Source organism: Mercenaria mercenaria, chromosome 10 (assembly GCF_021730395.1).
Source record: "Mercenaria mercenaria strain notata chromosome 10, MADL_Memer_1, whole genome shotgun sequence".
Classification (NCBI taxonomy): Eukaryota; Metazoa; Mollusca; class Bivalvia; order Venerida; family Veneridae; genus Mercenaria; species Mercenaria mercenaria.
Window position 1 is genome coordinate 56754747 of NC_069370.1, and position 18570 is coordinate 56773316.

The 18570-nt window shown below is 35.0% G+C and overlaps 1 protein-coding gene across 1 annotated transcript in view; it reads right to left on the reverse strand.

Moving 5' to 3' along the window:
- Window positions 1-6839: 6839 nt before the first annotated feature.
- The window catches only part of LOC123561482 (ubiquitin carboxyl-terminal hydrolase 1-like), a 48786-nt gene continuing 37055 nt past the window's right edge, over window positions 6840-18570 (reverse strand). Inside the window, exon 11 of the mRNA XM_045353880.2 lies at window positions 6840-17810. Coding sequence (XP_045209815.2) covers window positions 17315-17810 — 496 coding nt within the window. The 3' untranslated portion in view covers window positions 6840-17314. The remainder of the gene's footprint in view (window positions 17811-18570) is intronic.

Here is an 18570-nt window from a genome sequence, read left to right on the forward strand (position 1 = left end):
TAGTAGTATAAGATCTACTTGTTTCTAATTGTAGACTGAAGTGACCAGATCATTTACTAACATAACTAACTGAGTAACGCATGATCTTTTTCCCTAAATCCATGCTGTAGGTCATACAAAATACCATGGTTGGTGAAGTGCTTAACAATAGATGAGGAAACAATGTGTTCAAGAACTTTGCATAGGACACATGAAACAGGATAAAAGCAAAAACTCGGATATGTACTGGAATTATGGTGTAAACATCAATATAGCCAGGGCTGATTTGAATCTGGAGACAGTTTCAACATGAGATAGAAACTGTTCTAGGGAAAAATGAATTTTTATAATAATCAGCTGTAGTAGATGGAATCTGAAATGCCAGATGATTGTAGTGTCTGGACTGCCTTGTGTAAGGTGTAACATATTGCTTTAGATCAACATCTACATGATAATAAACAATTTTGTGAAATAAAATTAGTCTACTAATCAACCAACATCTACCAGTTGTCCTACATTCCCAGCACAATAAGCAACAGTAATCGACTACCTGCCAGAGTCACCAACTGCCATACCATCGACGGGTTCAGGACAGAACTCGGGTCCCTGCCAGCCAGTCAATAGTCATCCAGAGCCATGAACACAATTTCAAACATTTTCAGTTTTTCACCTTTAAATCTTATACGACAGTTGTTTTATTGGACATTAACGCTTTTCTATCACAGAGTATCAGGCATTTTGGAAGGATCTGAATGATGATTGTGATGAGAGAACACTGTTGCCAATACAACTTTCCATACGGAAATATTAGTATGTGTAAACAAAGAGCTATAAAAATAAATATTTTATACTTCTTTGGTGTAAATGTGTACACGAACTGTACACGTACACAGCAGCACATGTTCACATCAACACAAACACATGCAACAATAATAACACAACAATAGTAAACATACTCAAAAATGTTGCGTTTTATAAATTATCCCTTCAAAGAATCGTCTAAAAAATTTCATCATAAAATCTCGTTAACAAGTCTGCGAAAAGGCGGTACGCTGTTAGTCCCCATGTGAATACCAAATAATGTAACTGGGAAAACAGAATTCCCATACTGGACAAAATGTTATATTATAAAAAGGGGAGGATCTTACAAAAGCGTCACAAGTTTCTTGATAGGAGTTCGAGCAAATGTTTCTCTTTAATAAGATAATATGTTCAGCTACAATATCAAGGTCATTGGATAGATTCACATTATCCTCAATGGTGACTATAGGATTTTACATGCAACATCTGCAGTCTTAAAGAAAATGTGTTTAAGTTATTATGTTTTTGTATGTTTTCCAAATACTCACTGGTCTAGGGCATGGAACTAAAAAATTGGACATGTCAAGAGGAAAATTTCTGAAACTGATATTTCATTATTAGATCTAGATCCTAAATATACATTAAAAATACAGAAATATTAACAAATTTATTCAGGAAATATTTCTATTTCTAGCAGATCAAAATCTTGTAAACAGTCACGAGGGCCTTTTTAAGTATTGAATAGATCTAAGTCTCATCGGAGCAAACATTTCGAGTAGTAGATATCTAACCATTTTTATGTTAAAAATAAATTATTTATTGCCCTTTCCATTCAGATTAATGTGATGTAATTGAAAGGGAATGCCCAGACGGACTGCGAAGTTTAGTTTTGATTTAAACATATTTTATTCCTTCCTTTTTTATGACAACATAATTATACAATGTACATATACAGAACATATACAAAACATTCTAGGAAAAGTAAAAGGGTCGGACCACAAGTTCATCTAACATTAGTAATTCGGTCCGCCCCTGAAGGTATATTTAAAGGAAAAATATTTTATTGATTGCATTGTATTCTTATAAAAAAAAAAATGACAAAATATATTTGGAAGAGTACGAAGCTAAGCGAAATGAATAACAACAATGTTGGAGAAGAAGTAGAAATGACCTAACTGTAGAAGTTAAGAGAAAACGAGATACTAGTAGATGGAAAGACAGGAAGAGGGAGAGTCCGAAGTCCTGGGTGATAACTGGGGGAGGTACAATTGCATTAAGCTAATAATTTGGCAGCAATCAGATATCTTAACGAAAACGATTTGTACGTTTGATATATTTTTGTACTTCTAAAAATATTAGTGAATTTTCCTCTTCAGTATAATTTTCATCACCAAATGAAAGAGTACGCGTATTCTGTGGATGAAAAATGCATGTGGTGTTAAAAAGTTGTATTCTTTGTAAAGCGTAATATCTGCATTTAAAGAGAAAATGTTCAGCATCCTCAATAGCATGACCACAATCACATGCAGCATTGTCTCTCAAATGATTCCTATAAAAATCAGCAGTTAAATTACTGCATTTACGCATCTGAGCATGGAAAACCGAGTGCAGCCTTTCGCCAATACAAAAGTATGTGGGTACAAAAGGAGGATTGTATTTAAGTTTTGATTTAAAAATATCAATTGTGGATGAATTTCTTATATCGGATTCTAAATCGTTCCACAAAGAAGAAGCTGATGGAATAAACGAGTTGGCAAATAATTGTGTGTGACTAGCAACTGTTATATAATCATTTCTGTTTCTTAGAAGATAGGGCACATCATTGACACTGTTTCTGGAATTAAATTTAATAGATAGTCCGGTAATGTACGATGTTTGGCTTTATACATGGTAACATGTTTGAATGCTCCGTCTATCGGACAGAGATACCCAACCAATTTCATTAAGAAGACGTCCGATAGAAACAGACCTTGTAAGACCAACTATAATACGCGCAGCCTCATACTGGAGTTTTTCAAGAGAATGTTTTTCGTAATCTACATAGCCGTCCCAGACTACAGATGCGTATTCTAGAACAGGTCTCATATAGGATATATAAATTTGATTTAGAGTATTTCTTTTTAGTTTGAACTTTAATGCTCTCATTGATCCTAGAATTTCTGAGGCAGATGGAAGTATATTATTGATATGATCGTGCCATTTACCATCTGTAAGTTTTCCGCTTTTATTCATTAAATCTGTAAAAATACTTCCAGCCGCGACTCGGCGAGGGGTAATATTTAGGTTGCATCAACTGAAGTGAAGTTAGCTTTTTAAATGACAGAAAAATAATATAAGAAGAATGCCCATGTGTTATTAAAACAACGAGACGTTCGCAGCACAATTTTGTTTGATGTATTTTTTTTACTCCTTGGGGATTCCTGGATTTTTTTTACGTACATAAATTCATAATTTTTTTAGAAATGCAAAACAGAGTTTAATGTGAAACCTGTAAATTTCATGTATATCTTAATAACAAAATATAACCAGTTTGGACCATTAACTTTTGATGGATTTACATTAACATTGTGAATTAAACAAGAGCTGTCACAGGAGACAGCGCGCTCGACTATTTCGATGCTGGATAGTGAAATTGGGCACATCTGAGGAAACTAGAGCTGTCACTGGAGTGTTTAATGACTCCAATTGTGGATGAAGATATTGCACAATAGCCTGAGTCTATGTCAAAAACATCAACTTAAAGTAAGAAAGAGAGGTAAAGATAAAATGTATCAAAACACTATGTAAGTATATCCTAAGCAAAAAGGGGCATAATTCATTAAATATTGGTGCCAGAGTTATGCAGCTTGTGTCATATAGTGTAGGTGATGATGTTGAACAACTATTTTAAGTTTGAATCAAATCCATTCATTTATAACAGTGACACAGTGAAAGTACATCAAAATTTTAACCTAAAATTCTAAGTAAAAAGGGGGAATAATTCATGAAAAATTGGTGCCAGAGTTATGCACCTTGCATCATATGGTGTGGGTGATGCTGTTGAACAACTATTTTAAGTTTGAATCAAATCAATTCAGTAATAACAGAGACAGAGTGAAAGTGCATAAAACTTTAACCTAAAATTCTAAGTAAAAAGGGGAATAATTCATGAAAAATTGTGCCAGAGTTATGCATCTTGTGTCATATGATGTGGGTGATGATGCTGAACAATTATATTAAGTTTGAATCAAATCCATTCAGTAATAACAGAGGTAGAGTGAAAGTGCACCAAAACTTTAACCTGAAATTCTACGTAAAAAGGGGGAATAATTCATGAAACAAGAGCACCGCCTTGCGGGTGCTGACGCTCATCTGATTTTTTTTGTGTAATAGAAATATTGTCCTACCCATGATTTTCTAAGTCTAAAAAGGGCCATCATTCTTGCAAAAAGCAGGATAGAGTTATGTTTCTTAATGTTCAGTGTCCACTTATGATGGTGAAAAACTGTTGCAAGTTTTAAAGCAATAGCTTTGATAGTTTATGAGAAAAGTTGACTTAAACATAATACTCAACCAAGAAAATGATTTTCTAAGTCCAAAAGGGGCAATAATTATTGCAAAAAGCGGATGGAGTTATGTTTCTTGCTGTACAGGGTCAGCTTATGATGGTGAACAAGTGTTGCAAGTTTTAAAGCAATAGCTTTGATAGTTTTTGGATAAAAGCTGACCTAAACATAAAACTTAACCCTAAAAAAAAAAGTTTCTAAGTCCAAAAGGGGCAATAAATCTTGCAAAAAGCAAGATGGAGTTATGTTTCTTGATGTACAGGGTCTGCTTATGATGGTGAACAAGTATTCCAAGTTTCAAAGCAATAGCTTTGATAGTTTAGGAGAAAAGTTGACCTAAACATAAAACTTAACCAAGAAATCTGTATTTTCTAAGTCCAAAAGGGGCCATAAATCTTGCAAAAAGCAAGATGGAGTTATGTTTCTTGCTGTACAGGGTCAACTTATGATGGTGAACAAGTGTTGCAAGTTTTAAAGCAATAGCTTTGATAGTTTAGGAGAAAAGCTGACCTAAACATAAAACTTAACCAAAAAAAAAAAGTTTCTAAGTCCAAAAGGGGCAATAAATCTTGCAAAAAGCAAGACGGAGTTATGTTTCTTGATGTACAGGGTCTGCTTATGATGGTGAACAAGTATTCCAAGTTTCAAAGCAATAGCTTTGATAGTTTAGGAGAAAGTTGACCTAAACATAAAACTTAACCAAGAAATCTGATATTTTCTAAGTACAAAAGGGGCCATAAATCTTGCAAAAAGCAAGATGGAGTTATGTTTCTTGATGTACAGGGTCTGCTTATGATGGTGAACAGTATTCCAAGTTTCAAGCAATAGCTTTGATTAGTTTAGGAGAAAAGTTGACCTAAACATAAAACTTAACCAAGAAATCTGGTATTTTCTAAGTACAAAAGGGGCCATAAATCTTGCAAAAAACGAGATGGAGTTCTGTTTCTTGCTATACAGGGTCAGCTTATGATGGTGAACAAGTATTCCAAGTTTCAAAGCAATAGCTTTGATAGTTTAGGAGAAAAGCTGACCTAAACATAAAACTTAACCAGGCAACGCCGACGCCGACGCCGACGCCGACAACCGCTCAAGTGATGACAATAACTCATCATTTTTTTTCAAAAAATCAGATGAGCTAAAAATGGTGCCAGAGTTATGCACCTTGTGTCATATGATGTGGGTGATGATGCTGAACAACTATTTTAAGTTTGAATCAAATCCATTCAGTAATAACAGAGATAGAGTGAAAGTGCATCAAAACTTTAACCTGAAAATCTAAGTGAAAAGGGGGGATAATTCATGAAATATTGGTGCCAGAGTTATGGCCCTTATGTCAGATGATGATGAGGAATAAGTATTCCAAGTCTGAATCAAATCCATCAAGTAATTACAGAGATAAGTTGAAAAAAGAGAAAGTGTAAAAAAACTTTAACCAAGGTGGGGACGCGGAAAGATGCCGACGCCGGGGCGAGTAGGATAGCTCTCCTTATACTTCGTATAGTCGAGCTAATAAATAAGTATTCAAAGTTCCAAAGCCACAGGTCAAATAGTTTTGACAAAACATGGACTTGTACGAAAATTGTATCAATTTCCAAGTCCAAAAAGGGCGATAATTCATCCAAAGTAGTTGACAAGAGTTATGTACTCTTGCCTACAGATATAGACTGTTATAATTAATAAATGATAAAAGTTTCAAAGCCATACGTCAAACAGTTTACACAAAATAATGAACTGGTTCGAAAAACTTAACCAAGATTGTGAATTAAAAGGGGCCATAATTCAGCCAAAATCGTTGGAGTTATGTACTTGACATGGTGATGGTACAAAAGTGTTGAAAGTTTCAAAGCTTTATCTCAAAAGGTTTCGTTAAATGTGAACTGGTACTAAAAACTTAACCAAGGTGTGATGCCAACGCCATGGTGAGTAGAATAGCTCTACTTATTCTTCGAATAGTCATGCTAAAAATGGACACAACATATTAAAAGGATTCCATCCTTGATGGCCAGATGAAACAAGGTTGTTATTTCATTCAGAACTATAATCAAATAATCTTGTGCTTTTCTTGATCAAAGTAATAATAATAAAAGTAACTAGAGATGCTTTTGAGAAAAGCGCATGTCTCCCACAACTGCCTAATCATCTAAATAGTGATTCAGTCTTTATATACTGTTTACTTAATCCACATGTGCATGCGCTTTCCCCGACACCAAAAGGATGCCTATACTACTAGTAGTATAGACGCCGGTTTAGGGGTAAAACTGCACAAGAAATCTTGACTGTTTTTGGTAAATCAAGGGCCATAATTCCGAAGTGCCTAGGCCGATTTGGCTAGTTTTCAAATTTGGCCGAGCACTTATTGGCAGACACATTTTGTTGAAGTTTGGTGAAGATCGGATGAGAAATGTTCGACTTACGAGTGCGGACAAGCTTTGTGACAAACACACAGACTGGAGTAAATCAATATGTCTCCCACACCACTGTGTGGTGGGAGACATAATAAATAAAAACTTTGAAGAGTTTCAACATTTATTAACATTTTCAAAATGAATGTAAATTATGGCAATATATTTCATTACAACATGTAGGTACAGAAACTGTAAGCACTTCAGTTAGCACTTTTTCAGGTATAAAGAAATTATATATTCATAACAACTGTATTACTAAAACATAGAAATGAACACAAGTGGAAAAGGTGAGCAGATTAACTTGGAAGTTTCTAGTTTGTACCTTGTGCGAAACCAGTACTGGCTCTACGATTATAAATCTGACTTTGGAGACCAGTCTCACAACACTGCCATCTCATTTGTTAAAACTAGAGCTATCACTAAAGGTGATGAATGTACCCCCCGCATGCACTGACACAGTACATTGCAATTTGACGCACACAAGATTGCATAATTATGTAGACTGTATGTATATAGACTGTAGGTATACGGTATAGTAAAAAACAAGAGGGCCAAGATGGCCCTAGGTCGCTCACCTAAACACACCATAACAGTGTTAACATGTTTGACATAGTGATTTCATGGAAACAAATATTCTGACCAATTTTCATTAAGACTGGACCAAAAATGTAGTCTCTTGAAGTGTAAACAAGTATTTTCTTCAATTTAACATAATGACCTAGTTTTTAAGCCAAGGTAACCTACATTCAAACTTGGCCTAGATTTGATCAAGGCAATCATTCTGACTTAAATTCATGAACCTCAGTTGAAAAATACAGCCTCTATCGCATACAAAACATTTTTCTTTGATTTGTCCTAGCGACCTAGTTTTTGATCCCAGATGACCCGTATTCAAACTTGACCTTAATTTCATCAAGGCTATCATTCTGACAAAATTTCATGAAGATCAACTGAAAAATACAGTCTCTATCGTATAAACAAGGTTTTTTTTTTATTTGACCTAGTGACCTAGTTTTTAACCACAGATGACCCATATTCTAACCTGACCTAGATTTCATTAAGGCAATCATTCTGACTAAATTGTATGTATATCCACTGTAAAATGCAGCCCCTATTGTGTACACAAAGTTTTTCTTTAATTTGACCGGGTGACCTAGTTTTTGACCCTAGATGAACCATATTCAAATTCAACCTAGATTTCATCCAGACAAATATTCTGATCAAATTTCATGAAGATCCGGTGTAAAATGCAGCCCCTATTGCATACACAAGGTTTTTCTTTGATTTGACCTTGTGTCCTAGTTTTTGACCCCAGATGACCCATATTCGTAATTGGCCTAGATTTCATCAAGGCAATCATTCTGACCAAATTTCATGAAGATCAATTGAGAAATACAGCATCTATTGCATACACAAGTTTTTTCTTTGATTTGACCTAGTGACCTAGTTTTTGACCCCAGATGACCCATTTTCGAACTCAGCCTAGATTTCATCCAGGTAATCATTCTGACAAAATTTCATGAAGATCAATTGAAAAATACAGCCTCTATCGCATACACAAGGTTTTTCTTTGATTTGACCTAGTGACCTAGTTTTTGACCCTAGATGACCCATTTTCGAACTTGGCCTAGATTTCATCAAGGTAATCATTCTGATCAAAATTCATGAACCTCAATTGAAAAATACAGCTTCTATCGCATACACAAGGTTTTTCTTTGATTTGACTTAGTGACCTAGTTTTTTACCCAAGATGACCCATTTTCGAACTTGGCCTAGATTTCATCAAGTTAATCATTCTGACCAAATTTCATGAAGATCAGTTGAAAAATACAGCCTCTATCGCATACACAAGGTTTTTCTTTGATTTGACCTAGTGACCTAGTTTTTGACCCTAGATGACCCATTTTCGAACTCGGCCTAGATTTCATCAAAGTAATCATTCTGACAAAAATTCATGAAGATCAACTGAAAAATACAGCCTCTATCGCATACACAAGGTTTATCTTTGATTTGACCTAGTTTTTGACCCCAGATGACCCATTTTCAAACTCAGCCTAGATTTCATCAAGGTAATCATTCTGACCAAACTTCATGAAGATCAGTTGAAAAATACAGCCTCTATCGCATACACAAGCTAAATGTTGACGGACGACAGACAGACGCCGGACATCAAGCAATCAGAAAAACTCACCTGAGCATTGCTCAGGTGAGCTAAAAACAAAGTCCCATAACTATGCAGAATATTTATCTAAAAGAACGTAACATGCACCATGCACAACTAGGGTTGGTACTGATCACTTGTGTGAAGTTTTATTAAACTGTGTGCAAGGGTTCGGAAGATTAGGCGCGCACAAGATTGCATATGCAGACTATATGTACATAGTATGTTAACAAGAAACAAAGTCCCATAACTGCAATTTTTGTCGTTGAAAGAACCTAACATGCCCCATGCACAATTACTGTTGTTACTGATCACTTGTGTGAAGTTTCATTAAACTGTGTCATGGGGATGAGGAGAGATGGTGCGCACAAGATTGTGTCTATGTATATAGTATAGTAACAAAAAAGTCCCATAACTCTGCAATTTTTTTTTCTGAAAGAACATAACATGTCCCATGCATAACTATGTTGTTACTGATCACTTGTGTGAAGTTTCATTAAATTGTGTCAAGGGGATGAGGAGAGATGGTGCGCACAAGATTGTGTCTATGTATATAGTATAGTAACAAAAAAACAAAGTCCCATAACTCTGCAAATTTTTTTTCTGAAAGAACCTAACATGCCCCATGCACAACTACTGTTGTTACTGATCACTTGTGTGAAGTTTCATTAAATTGTGTCAAGGGGATGAGGAGAGATGGTGTGCACAAGATTCTGTCTATGTATATAGTGTAGTAACAAAAAACAAAGTCCCATAATTCTGCAATTTTTTTTTCTTAAAGAACCTAACATGCCCCATGCACAACTACTGTTGTTACTGATCACTTGTGTGAAGTTTCATTAAATTGTGTCAAGGGAATGAGGAGAGATGGTGCGCACAAGATTGTGTCTACGGACGGACAGACAGACGGACAGACAGACAACCTGAAACCAGTATACCCCTCCTTACAACTTTGTTGTCGGGGGGTACAATAAATTGAGCTCAAAAGTAACAATCACATGTTGAAACTTTGAGCCTGGTCTCCAGTTTCAGTTATATAACCTTGGATCCCATTTTTTTCAGATTTCACTCAAAGTAATTCAGCATCAAGCTTTCCTCTATAGCAAGCTAAAATAAATGATAACAATGTAAACAGAATGCATCTCCACTGCTTTACTATTGACAACATGTGTGTACATCTATAATACTTATAATTATGTCACTTTTAAAAAGCAGAACTATTTTCTAAGTGTTTACTAAATTTAACAGTGTATAATTTAAACAAGTTGGGCATTTAGAACAAGAAATGGTTTCAAAAATATACTTCATTCATCCGCAACAGAAGAATACAACTTAAACAGCCAACTTTACTGTCTGAAAACTACATGGTTAAGTAAACTTCAATACTATTAGATAAATGAAAACTGTATGTTTTGTTAGAGACACCTAACTGACTTTTGGTAAAGTCTTTTCAAATTCTGATAATACTTGTATTTTGTATAAGTGACCTTATTTAATTAAAACCTTCTGTTAAGTAACACTTTAACATCTACAAACAGATACTGACAGAAACTAGAGCTATCACTAAAGGTGATGAATGTACCCCCCTCATGCACTGACACAGTACATTGCAATTTGATGCACACAAGATCGCATAATTATGTGGACTGTATGTATATAGACTGTATGTATACAGTATAGTACAAAAAACAAAGTCTCATAACTATGCAGAATACTTATCTAAAAGAATGTAACATGCACCATGCACAACTAGTGTAGGGGTTTGGTAGATTAGGAACGCACAAGACTGCATATGCAGACTGTATGTACATAGTATGTTAACAAGAAACAAAGTCCCATAACTCTGCAATTTTTGTCGCTGAAAGAACCTAACATGCCCCATGCATAACTACTGTTGTTACTGATCACTTGTTTGAAGTTCCATTAAATTGTGTCAAGGGGATGAGGAGAGATGGTGCGCACAAGACTGTGTCTATGTATATAGTATAGTAACAAAAAAACAAAGTCCCATAACTCTGCAAATTTTTTTTCTGAAAGAACCTAACATGCCCCATGCACAACTATGTTGTTACTGATCACTTGTGTGAAGTTTCATTAAATTGTGTCAAGGGGATGAGGAGAGATGGTGCGCACAAGATTGTGTCTATGTATATAGTATAGTAACAAAAAAACAAAGTCCCATAACTCTGCAAATTTTTTTTCTGAAAGAACCTAACATGCCCCATGCACAACTACTGTTGTTACTGATCAATTGTGTAAAGTTTCATTAAATTGTGTCAAGGGGATGAGGAGAGATGGTGCGCACAAGATTGTGTCTATGTATATAGTATAGTAACAAAAAAACAAAGTCCCATAACTCTGCAAATTTTTTTTCTTAAAGAACCTTACATGCCCCATGCACAACTACTGTTGGTACTGATCATTTGTGTGAAGTTTCATTAAATTCTGTCAAGGGGATAAGGAGAGATGGTGCGCACAAGATTGCGTCTACGGACTGACGGACAGACAGACAGACGGACAGACAGACAGACAACCTGAAACCAGTATACCCCCCCTTACAACTTTGTTGTCGGGGGGTACAATTAAAGCACATCAGAGACAGTTTTGAAAAGATTAAAAAGATCCACACTCTAGATTTATACAACAAGAGCTGTCACAGGAGACAGCGCGCTCGACTATTTCGATGCTGGATAGTGAAACTGGGTACATCTGAGGAAACTAGAGCTGTCACTGGAGTGTTTAATGACTCCAATTGTGGATGAAGATATTGCACAATAGCCTGAGTCTATGTCAAAAATATCAACTTAAAGTAATAAGAGAGGTAAAGATAAAATGTATCAAAACACTATATAAGTATATCCTAAGCAAAAAGGGGCATAATTCATTAAATACTGGTGCCAGAGTTATGCAGCTTGTGTCATACAGTGTGGGTGATGATGCTGAACAACTATTTTAAGTTTGAATCAAATCCATTCAGTAATAACAGAGACAGAGTGAAAGTGTATCAAAACTTTAACCTAAAATTCTAAGTAAAAAGGGGAAATAATTCATGAAAAATTGGTGCCAGAGTTATGCACCTTGTGTCATATGATAAGGATAATGATGTTGAACAATTGTTTAAGTTTGAATCAGATCCATTCAGTAATAACAGAGATAGAGTGAAAGTGCATAAAACTTTAACCTAAAATTCTAAGTAAAAAGGGGAATAATTCATGAAAAATTGTGCCAGAGTTACGCATCTAGTGTCATATGATGTAGGTGATGATGCTGAACAACTATTTTAAGTTTGAATCAAATCCATTCAGTAATAACAGAGATAGAGTGAAAGTGCACCAAAACTTTAACCTGAAATTCTAAGTAAAAAGGGGGAATAATTCATGAAAAAATGGTGCCAGAGTTATGCACCTTGTGTCATATGATGTGGGTGATGATGTTGAACAACTATTTTAAGTTTGAATCAAATCCATTCAGTAATAACAGAGATAGAGTGAAAGTGCATCAAAACTTTAACCTGAAAATCTAAGTGAAAAGGGGGGATAATTCATGAAATATTGGTGCCAGAGTTATGGCCCTTATGTCAGATGATGTGGATGATGATGAGGAATAAGTATTTCAAGTTTGAATCAAGTCCATCAAGTATTTACAGAGATAAGTTGAAAAAAGAGAAAGTGCACCAAAACTTTAACCAAGGTGGGGACGTGGAAAGACGCCGACGCCTGGGCGAGTAGGATAGCTCTCCTTATACTTCGTATAGTCGAGCTAAAAATCTAACATTAGTTCTCACTCATTTCCTTACTCCCAGTTGTCAATATTACCGTCATCCTACGAATATAAGACGCACATTTTTTTACGAGATTCTGGTCTCGAAGGACCAATACGTCCTAAATATGGGGATAGAAAAAGACCAAACATTTCCCTCCACTCAAAAATTAAGAAAATCGATCTTTGTTTACCCGCGTACCTCTATATTGAAGAGAATTCAAGGGGAGTAAATACCAATGACTCAGGCATAGCTAATAGCCGGTATCGGGACCCTGCATCTATTACTTTTGTATAAAATGTAAAATTTAGAGCTCACGTAAAATCTTAAAAATAAATTCTGTTTTTTTTTCAGTAAAATATATTTTACAACGCATTTCTGTAACTGATCAATAAGTTTTTAACAAGACCTGTGTAAAATTTTCCTGGTGTGTTTTCACATATTTTGCATTGAAATACTTGAAACTCCATATCAGGTAGCCCGGAAATTGATTATCTAATCTTCAAACATAATTTTGATAGTTGTCTATAATCCTCTTGTTCATCGAGAAATTCACGCCTGAGGCATTACTTATCTTACACCTACTGTCAAAATCTGCAAACAATCAACCGTTTAATCATACACGGAGGCAGTTGTAAAAAAGTGCATGCGAGATTTTAGACTGATCCAATATGATCATAGGCGCTGATCCGTTATGTTCAAAACAATTTGCAAACCAGTCTTAAAATTACGTCATTTTACCGCCACATGCCAAAGTGTACTTTTGTTTTCAATGGCGTCAATATTCATGGAGTGATCAGAGGATGCGGCAGTTTAGTGTTTACAATGCTTTTCAATTAAAATACTTGCACAACATGCAAAAACATCGACAACGATTTAGCAAAAACCGGCGAGTTCGTAGAAACTATAGCGAATTTCGGACAAACATAAATTCAGATAAGTGGTAAGTGGGTATAAGCATTTTTCCAGAATTCTGCTGATATTTTTTCACTGCGTCCTATACACGAGTGCGACCTATATTCGGCTTATTACGGTATATATTCTAAATTTTCACCTCCACTGTGAATAAGCAGCTTTAACATATAACACACAAATTGCAGGTTCACAGTAAAGTCAGGTAACGGTATGAACAAAACCTCTCAATTTCCCACAGTATGATATTAATAAACCTCAAAATATTGGTATTGATACGACCGAAAGTGCTGACTTAATTTAACATGAAACTCACTAATAGTCAGATAAAGGCCAATATAAGTCAACCAATATATAATTGCTTAATTAATTCAGAAATCAAGTAAAGTATCATTTTACATCAACAAAATTCTACTTCCTAAAACTTAAACAATTGTTGTTCTCTTCTCTCTTTATCCTTAATTTAAAACAACAACAAATTTATTCACTGATAAAAAGTAAGAGCACCATTATGATCCAAGTTCACTCACCTGAATTTCAAAACTCAAACACTTTTTCTATAGTAGATGGTCACCGAAGAAACATTTGTTTCTGTTCGATTTTTTTTTAAGTTTCCACTATTCCATTCCCTCTTGTGACCATGTTTTTTTTAACAAATCAGAATCATCTGAACAATCTTGGTAGGTCACCAAAGAAAAATATGGCAAAATATTTCCAGAAGACAAGAAGACATTTTTTTAAAATTTTTACATAAAGTACACAACATTCTTCTTGGCATATCTGGGTTACTTGAACAACATTGATGGTCACACAAACAAGAGCTGTCCATAAGACAGCCAAGCTCGACTATTCGAAATATTGTCACAGAAGCTGGAAATTATTACCCAAAATGTTAAATATCAAAAGAGTTTTAAGTTCAAAAGGGGACATATCAGAGTTATGGGACTTGATGCTATCAACTAGTTTTATAACCCCGAAGAAACATGTTAAGTTTCAATTCAATATCTGCATTAGTTTTGGGGATAGTAACTTGCATGTAAAACTTTAACCAGAATTTTCTAAGTCCAAAAGGGGCATAATTTGCTCAAAATACATGTTAAGAGTTATGGAACTTGACCCAGTGAGGTAGGTAATTGATCTAGAAAAAGAATAAATAAGTTCCAAATCTATATGCCTTTTAGTAATAGCTGTATGTACTTGCACGCAAAACTTTAACCAGAATTTTCTAAGTCCAAAAGGGGGCATAATTTGGCCAAAATACATGCCAGAGTTATGGGACTTGACCCAGTGAGGTAGGTAATTGATCTAGAAAAAGAAAAAATAAGTTTCAAATCTATATGCCTTTTAGTAATAGCTGTATGTACTTGCACGCAAAACTTTAACCAGAATTTTCTAAGTCCAAAAGGGGCATAATTTGGCCAAAATACATGCCAGAGTTATGGGACTTGACCCAGTGAGGTAGGTAATTGATCTAGAAAAAGAAAAAATAAGTTTCAAATCTATATGCCTTTTAGTAATAGCTGTATGTACTTGCACGCAAAACTTTAACCAGAATTTTCTAAGACCAAAAGGGGGCATAATTTGGCCAAAATGAAGGTCAGAGTTATGGGACTTGGTGCTATCAACTAGTTTTATAACCCCGAAGACACATGTGAAGTTTCAATTCAATATCTGCATTAGTTTTGGAGATAGTAACTTGCATGTAAAACTTTAACCAGAATTTTCTAAGTCCAAAAGGGGGCATAATTTGCTCAAAATACATGTTAGAGTTATGGAACTTGACCCAGTGAGGTTGGTAATTGACCTAGAAAAAGAATAAATAAGTTTCAAAGCTATATGCCTTTAAATGATAGCTGTATGTACTTGCATGCAAAAACTTAACCAAGGTGTGACGCCGACGCCGACGCCAGGGTGAGTAGAATAGCTAGACTATTCTTCGAATAGTCGAGCTAAAAATACTCTGCAAATTTACTTCATAATCACAGCCAGTGTTGTTTTTTTCTGGCCAATTTGGGGCCGAATTTGGGCCACAATCCCAATGGCAAATAGTATGTTTTTTTCCCCCAATTTCAAAGCTAAAATTCCCAGTTAAATTTTTCTTACTTTTTTTCAACTTTTTCAAAAAAGACTGTACCTCTGAAATGTAGAAACACAAGACAATTTGCTTACTTAATGCGTAATGATAAATTTTATTTTTTTCTTAAATGTGATATTTTAATAGAAACAAGAGCACCGCCTTGCGGGTGCTGACGCCCATCTGATTTTTTTTGTATAATAGAAATATTGTACTACCCATGATTTTCTAAGTCTAAAAAGGGCCATCACTCCTGCAAAAAGCAGTATAGAGTTATGTTTCTTGATGTACAGTGTCCACTTATGATGGTGAAAAACTGTTGCAAGTTTTAAAGCAATAGCTTTGATAGTTTATGAGAAAAGTTGACTTAAACATAATATTCAACCAAGAAAATGATTTTTCTAAGTCCAAAAGGGGCCATAAATCTTGCAAAAAGCAGGATGGAGTTATGTTTCTTGCTGTACAGGGTCAGCTTATGATGGTGAACAAGTGTTGCAAGTTTTAAAGGAATAGCTTTGATAGTTTAGGATAAAAGCTGACCTAAACATAAAACTTAACCAAGAAAACTGATTTTCTAAGTCCAAAAGGGGCAATAATTCTTGCAAAAAGCAAGATGGAGTTATGTTTCTTGATGTACAGGGTCTGCTTATGATGGTGAACAAGTATTCCAAGTTTCAAAGCAAAAACTTTGATAGTTTAGGAGAAAAGTTGACCTAAACATAAAACTTAACCAAGAAATCTGATATTTTCTAAGTACAAAAGGGGCCATAAATCTTGCAAAAAGCAAGATGGAGTTATGTTTCTTGCTATACAGGGTCAGCTTATGATGGTGAACAAGTATTCCAAGTTTCGAAGCAATAGCTTTGATAGTTTAGGAGAAAAGCTGACTTAAACATAAAACTTAACCAGGCAACGCAGACGCAGACAACCGCTCAAGTGATGACAATAACTCATCATTTTTTTTCAAAAAATCAGATAAGCTAAAAATGACTTAAAAATTCCCAATTTAGGAGTTTTATGACGCATTTTTCCCAACTATAAAGGCCCCAGCCCCATTCCCAAATCAGTGGAAAAAAACACTGAGAGCATATCTATTTTGAGCTCTGGTTGTCAGATTAATGATAAACAGGAATAATCTGAAACCAATCTTAGTACATTTCACCAAAGAAACTTTGTGCAAATTACTTCAAGTCCTGCAACATATTATAATAAAGTGACCATGCTCTGCAATTGCCATGTGTTTTTAATGAAATGGAGTAACTGAAACAATCTCGGAAAAGGGCCAAGGAACATTTCAATGAACTTATATTGAAGTATGTCAAGCAGTTTAGCTTTTGTATGAAGATTTTTCTGGATGTTTTTTTTTTTCAGCTCTAGCGTCTCAGCCCATACATAATCATATGGTCAAGTAGAACTGTTTTTTACAACTTGGACACATGGCCTTTCTCAAAATGATAAAAATTCCAAGAATCATTCTATATCTTGGCATTCTCTGAATACAATAACAATTTAAATGCAATGTTTGAACTGACATAATAATGTTACTGTGAAGTCCACAGATGTTCTTTAAAGACAATGGTTGGGAGGTTGCACTGAGTAATTTAATCATTTACTATAATACCAGTACAGAGTAATACCAAGTATATCTGTAATATTTTCTCTCAACATCAAGTTTTGTTAACACATAGTTGCTTTGTGATAAAAGAGGAGATATGGAGTTCCAAGTAGAGATCCAGATTTTTCCGATAATAGTTCCACAAAATCGGATTCATCAAAAACACGAACTGTTTCATCATCACATTCAAACCATTCTCCATCATAGTGTTTACTTGGCAACAAGGTAGCGACAAGATCTGGCTTCATTTTTTTCACAGCAACAGATTCAAATGCTTTTACTTTTGTATTAGCTATCACATTATCACTGAAACGAGATGGTAACTTTGTAGCGACACCCATCTTGCGCCGAGTAGCTGGCATTGATTTATCCATTTTGTTAAGCAAATTCTCACTTATTTCACTAGATTTATTTTCATTGTCTGTAATTCCTATTAGTGTTTGTTGTCTACTGGGAACATTGTCTGTTGGTTGATTTGGTAATGATCTTACATAAGCTAAGTAGTGTCCCGAGGTGAGAGTTACTCCAGAATGCGTCACTATACCATACAACCTATACCTGTTCATAGAAATATATACCTCAGTCAGTTAAAAACAATCAAATTTATGTACCTATAAAGTTTCTTAGAAAAAGATGGCATTTTACCAGAAATGGAATCATGCGGTGCACTATAAAGGCAATCCGAGTTTTTGCTGCAGTGCAGTTTCTTATTCCACATGTTACATGTCTCCAGAATACATAACATATTTTCAAAACTAGAGAATTTAATGGCTTTCTTCCTAAGAAAACTGTCCATAAAATTTAAAGGAACATACTTAAAATGTACATCACAATATCATTTGTACTGTAAAAAAGGTGTAAGAACTTAGGTTCAACCTGTCCATCGTAAATGTTATGGTCCTATATAAGTAATAAAATTATCAAACAGACCATATGATTTTATTTTATGACTATGACATATCAACAATCATAACTAGAGCTGCTTTTGAGAAAAGCGCATGTCTCCCACAACTGCCTAATCATCTGAATAGTAGTATATGAATAAACCGTGCACCAAGACGTCAACTGCCTTATCAGACCTTCAGTGCTTTGATTATCAAAAACAAGTTTCAAGGGCCATAAGTGCCTGGGATGATTTGGCTAGTTATCAAACTTGGCCGAGGACTTATTGGCAAACACATTTTGTTCAAGTTTGGTGAAGATCGGATGAGAAATGTTCAACTTAAAGTGTTGACAAGACTTGTGACAGACAGACAGACACGAGTAAATCAATACGTCTCCCACACCACTGTGTGGTGGGAGACATAACTAGATATAA